At 46.6% G+C, this 5,982-nt stretch overlaps 1 protein-coding gene across 1 annotated transcript; it reads right to left on the bottom strand.

The window, feature by feature from the left end:
- Positions 1 to 650: 650 nt before the first annotated feature.
- On the bottom strand, positions 651 to 5,724 carry HSPA8 (heat shock protein family A (Hsp70) member 8). The gene is made up of 9 exons (XM_059930175.1): positions 5,616 to 5,724; positions 4,709 to 4,918; positions 4,214 to 4,419; positions 3,515 to 3,667; positions 2,868 to 3,423; positions 2,441 to 2,643; positions 1,981 to 2,179; positions 1,393 to 1,625; positions 651 to 1,083 (listed from the first exon to the last, which is right to left on the bottom strand). Exons 2-9 carry the CDS (start codon positions 4,911 to 4,913, stop codon positions 886 to 888), a joined length of 1,953 nt encoding a protein of 650 aa, XP_059786158.1. The 5' UTR covers positions 4,914 to 4,918; positions 5,616 to 5,724; the 3' UTR covers positions 651 to 885.
- Between the last annotated feature and the right edge of the window lie 258 nt (positions 5,725 to 5,982).

Genomic DNA, 5,982 nt, shown 5'->3' with positions numbered 1-5,982 from the left:
GGCTTGGTAAGCACAACTGTTCTGCCTGAAGTTGCTGAGTTAATAAGGTTAGCTATGATTTAAGATGAGATCAGAATTAGACACTCAATTTCTTTAAATTCGGTTACAAAGGGTGAAAGGGCCCTCACTATGCCAACCTTACAGCCAGCTCTATTAACTCCCAGCCCTTAATACTCAGGTGAGAAAACAGAAACCTCTGCCCACGGATTAAAGGATTTCAGACGGACACTCTACCTGAAGTCGCCTGTGTACACCACATGTTGTTACTTCTGACTTGGTATATTTCCTTGTCCTAATTTTGGCCTCAAATTTGTCCTCTTTTGAACCCTCAGATATTTTCAGTAAACCACATGGAACACTAAAAAATATTTGGGATGCCCCTTTCCAGTCTAACACAAACACTGGAAATCACAATGATCTGTAGTTCAAACTACACTAACACTTAACGTAGACTTAGTACTAAATGAGCCTAGCTAGCAAAAAGTTTACACATTTTCCCACTCTTTACACCTTAAAAATTCAGGCAGTTGCTTAGACTGAACAATCTGTCATTGACAACCCAGATACTGCTGTAATACTTAGGCCAGAAAGAAGTTCAACCCCCAAAACCGAACACTACCTTACTGCCCTTTTAAACAGAGTCAAAACAATTTTATGGTGCCAATTTTAAATACAGTTTTATTTAAGACATTGCATTTTCCACTTACAATACAGTGCTTGTAAAGTGCAATGTTATTTCCTTTCCCTGTGCACACACTCCACGTTCAAGTATCAAGAATGCCCAGTTTACTGCAGCAGCTCAACTTTAAAACTGCCATGGAATTTGCTACAAATTTGGGTCCTTCAGTGTTGTGTGGAACAATGCTACACCTATGCTAGGCTGGCTTAATCAACCTCTTCAATGGTGGGCCCAGAGGAGGCACCACCAGACGGAGGAGCTCCACCACCAGGGAAGCCCCCGGGCATCCCTCCGGGCATCCCTCCTGGCATGCCTCCTGCGCTCTGGTACAGCTTGGTAATGATGGGGTTGCAGACTTTTTCCAGCTCCTTCTGCTGATGTTCAAATTCTTCCTTCTCTGCAGTCTGAGGAGAAAAAAATACTTTATTACAAGTTCTTCAAACAGAAGACTCTTTAAGCCTGATGTAATCAATCTGACACACTAGACACACAACAGCACATGAAGTTACGTTTAAGATCTTGGGTCACTCAGACATCCAAGGAAGGAAGTTGCCAACATCTGTAGTTCTGGTGGAAACCGCGAATGTTTTGAACCATTCATCATCGTGACCCTACAAATTTGTAAAACCCACCTACCCACCTAAGCTTTTGCTAATAAAGCCCTACACACCCAACCCCACACCCTCAAATTTTTGGCAACAGAAATTACAAACCTGGTTCTTATCAAGCCAGTTGATTATTTCATTACACTTATCAAGAATCTTCTGTTTGTCCTCATCATTAATCTTGCCTTGAAGTTTCTCATCCTCAACAGTAGCTTTCATGTTGAAAGCATAGGATTCAAGAGAATTCTTCGAAGACACCTTATCCCGCTGCTTCTCATCTTCAGCTTTGTACTTCTCTGCTTCCTGAACCATGCGTTCAATGTCCTCCTTGCTCAAACGGCCTGTAAAATTAACCAACCTTTTAGGCAAGACAATCACCTGCAGTTCTGCACCATCACCCTGCAACTCCATTTAGCAACTAAGTATGATCTCTTGGCTAAATGCCCTTGGGGTAGGAGTAGAAACACGTGGAAAATAAAACCATTATGAACCAAATTCTGCCTCTAAAATAAGCAGGTATGAGTGCCACAGGGTGCAGGGTGCCACGGAACAAGTCAGCATTCGAGTCTTCAAATCAGGTATGGGTAACAGAGATACAGAAATTGACTCCTTCGTAAAGGGAATCAATCTCAATACAGGCCTGGGTGCTGTAAGAGTGCACGCTTAGCACGCTCACAAAATACTGCCCGAACTTACCCTTGTCATTAGTGATGGTAATCTTGTTCTCTTTTCCTGTGCTCTTATCCACAGCAGAGACATTGAGGATACCATTGGCATCAATATCAAAAGTGACTTCAATCTGAGGAACACCACGGGGGGCAGGAGGTATGCCTGTGAGTTCAAACTTGCCAAGCAGGTTGTTATCCTTGGTCATGGCACGCTCACCTTCATAAACCTTGTTTTGAAATAAGAAATAAATTCAAAATTACAATAAAAACACAAAAACAAGAAAGAAAAATCACAAATATCTGTGCTACTTCAGATTTGTATAAGCTTGATTAGGAAAGACTGATCGCTCAGACATCCAAGGAAGGAACTGGCCAACACAGGATTTCTGGTGGAAACTACGAATGGTTTTGGAATCCATCATCACAGCGGAACAAGTCTTCCCCAGTTTTATAGGCCCTCAGGTAATCTAGACCACAGAGAAACATACCTGAATGAGTACACCAGGCTGGTTGTCCGAGTAGGTTGTGAAAGTCTGCGTCTGCTTGGTGGGAATGGTGGTGTTGCGCTTGATGAGGACAGTCATGACTCCACCAGCAGTTTCAATTCCAAGGGAAAGAGGAGTGACATCCAACAGCAGCAAGTCTTGAACATTTTCAGATTTGTCTCCAGATAAAATGGCTGCCTGGACAGCTACATGATTAAAAAGAAAAATTTAAATAAAACACAGTACAACTCATTATGTAACTAACTATTCTCAATCGCTCAGACATCCAAGGAAGTTTTGCCATCATTAGCTACGGCTTTCGGTGGAAACCACGAATGTTTAAAGATCATTCATCACAGCGAAAAATCAGTTAGCTAAGGCTTCCCAACAGGCTGCCTGTTAAACTGCTTAACTAGGATAGAAAGATTACCTGCACCATAAGCAACAGCCTCATCAGGGTTGATGCTCTTATTCAGTTCCTTCCCGTTGAAGAAGTCCTGTAGAAGTTTCTGAATCTTGGGGATGCGGGTTGAACCACCCACCAGGACAATATCATGGATCTGAGACTTGTCTAGCTTGGCATCCCGAAGGGCTTTCTCCACAGGGTCCAGTGTGCCACGGAACAGGTCAGCATTCAGTTCTTCAAATCGGGCACGGGTAATCGAGGTATAGAAGTCGATTCCTTCATAGAGGGAATCAATCTCAATACTGGCCTGGGTGCTGGAAGAGAGAGTGCGCTTAGCACGCTCACAAGCAGTACGAAGGCGGCGGACAGCCCTCTTGTTCTCACTGATGTCCTTCTTGTGCTTGCGCTTGAATTCTGCAATAAAATGGTTGACCATCCGGTTGTCAAAGTCTTCTCCACCTAAGTGGGTATCTCCAGCTGTAGATTTGACCTCAAAGATTCCATCCTCAATAGTGAGGATTGACACATCAAAAGTGCCACCACCTAAGTCAAAGATCAGCACATTTCTTTCTGCACCAACCTGCAATTAAAACACAAATTATTCTCATACCTATTATTTGTGGTGACTCAAACCAACCTTGAGTGACGCATACATAAAACATGGTACTTACCTTTTTGTCTAAGCCATAGGCAATAGCAGCAGCAGTTGGCTCATTGATAATCCTAAGTACATTGAGCCCAGCAATAGTTCCAGCATCTTTGGTAGCCTGACGCTGAGAATCATTAAAGTAAGCGGGTACTGTGACAACAGCATTGGTAACAGTCTAGGAAGAAAAGAGATGAAAACTTAACCACTTAAGACAAGAATAAAGACACAGACCTACTAGAGAATGGACTTGAGAATATGGGGAGGGGGAAGGATAACCTGTGACAAAGTGAGAGAGTGGCATGAACATATATACACTACCAAACGTAAAATAGATAGCTAGTGGGAAGCAGCCGCATAGCACAGGGAGATCAGCTCTCTGCTTTGTGATCTCCTAGAGGGGTGGGATAGGGAGGGTGGGAAGGAGGGAGATGCAAGAGGGAAGAGATATGGGAACATATGTATATGTATAACTGAGTCACTTTGTTATATAGCAGAAACTAACCCCATTGTAAAACAATTATACTCCAATAAAGATGTTAAAAAAAAAAAACTTAACCACTATATCATCTATTTGGACATGCAAAGATACATCCTCAAATAAAGTTCTGGTTTTACCACCCGTTTTGATAGCTTTATCTACTGCTCACTCTTACTCCGCATTATCAGGAAACCTGGTAATCCCCATCTATATCCTCTCCCTGCTGTACTCTGCACTACTCACCTTCCCAAGGTAGGCTTCTGCTATTTCCTTCATCTTTGTCAAAACCATGGATGACACCTCCTCTGGATAAAAACTTTTTGTCTCTCCCTTGTATTCTACTTGAACCTTAGGCCTGCCTGCATCATTCACCACCATGAAGGGCCAATGCTTCATATCAGACTGGACAACAGCATCATCAAATCTTCGTCCAATGAGGCGTTTGGCATCTGCAAAAAGTATCAATACAAACGTTACCTTGAATTTCATTACATCTTTCCACTAAGAACTTGGCCCACCATTCCAAGACCAAATGCCTATAGATTCAAATTTTGAATGACCAAGATGCTGCAAACCTTAAGCCTTAAAGGGATAATCACTGAAGTTTCCTACGGATAACTTTTCCTATTCTCAGGGCTTTCGTGGCCGCGTCACATTTAACAACCTTCGGAGACAGCTTCTCAGATTACATACCGCCGAAATCACTTAAGTTCACACCATGAAGATGTACTGGCTTACCAAAAACCGTGTTGGTGGGATTCATTGCAACTTGGTTCTTCGCAGCATCACCGATCAATCGTTCGGTATCAGTAAAGGCGACATAGCTTGGGGTAGTTCGGTTCCCCTGATCATTGGCAATTATTTCCACTTTTCCGTGCTGGAAGACACCCACACAAGAATAGGTGGTGCCAAGATCAATGCCAACTGCAGGTCCCTTAGACATGGTTGCTGGGAGGGGGAAAAAAAAAAAGCCCACGGTTTGAAAGGCGGATCAAGCACTTAGAAAACGTTTACCAAGTCAACGCTACCAGATACTACCACTCTGCAAATTATGCTTAGAACCTCGCCCCAGAAACTGCTCTTGTCGGAAATAACCACGCGGGAGGGTCAGAGCAGGCATGGCGTGCCGCAGTAAGGTTGCCGTCCGAACCGCAGAGCCCGCCGCAGACGGAAGCACGCACCTGCCAGGAGGGTCTGCGCCACACCTGAGCACGTGGTCCCATGCCCCGGGCTGAACCTTAGCCCTCCCCCCACCCCCGCCGTGCTCAACACAGCAAGGCCTGCAAGGGTCCGAAGCCCCCTCCCCCACCTTGGGCGCGTGCCAATTATGACTTCCTCCTTTAAGAAGAATGGGTCCTGAAACAAGGAAACAGGGAACGGCAAGCTCTAAGGCGCCGGTTCCACGCCCCGCAAACGGGCGCCGCCTCCTCCCCCTCCGGGCGGCCCGCCCTCCGCCTCGATTGTACCCCAAGGAGGCTGCCTTCCCTCGGAAACAAAGCTCCCCAGCCGGGCAAAGGAATCGCCGCACACACCCTGCCTGACACGCTCAGAAGGCCCCGGGCCGCTGCAAACCTATGTAGCCTGGGCCGGGCGGCAGGCTCCCAAGAAGCCGCAAAAGCCTTGGAAGACAAAGACCTTAACTTACCTGGAGCGCAGGTCCGGGTCCACTGGAGGAGGAAACAGCAACCTATGCCGCTGCCGCCGCGTTCAACGAGACCGGTTTCCGTCCTCCGCCCCGTCTCTTATACCCTGCCTCAGAACCTTCCAGAAGGGGCCCGCCCCTGCCAGTGCCCATCTCGGCTCCTCGGCCAATGGGCGCGCGGCCACCTCCGCAAGCCCCAATGACGAACCCGGCTCTACCTTTCGGTCCTCCCCTCTCCCGCCCCAGCCCGCCCCGCCTAGCGATGACGCACTCACCGCAGCGTTCTGGAACTTTCATTCTCGCCCCCGCTGTCCGAAAGGCCCCGGGGAAAGGGAGGGTGGGGCCGACGGAGCCCGCGCGCGCGAGACTC

This window comes from Balaenoptera ricei, chromosome 8 (genome assembly GCF_028023285.1).
Source record: "Balaenoptera ricei isolate mBalRic1 chromosome 8, mBalRic1.hap2, whole genome shotgun sequence".
Taxonomy (NCBI): domain Eukaryota; kingdom Metazoa; phylum Chordata; class Mammalia; order Artiodactyla; family Balaenopteridae; genus Balaenoptera; species Balaenoptera ricei.
This window is presented reverse-complemented; position numbering and strand designations above follow the sequence as displayed.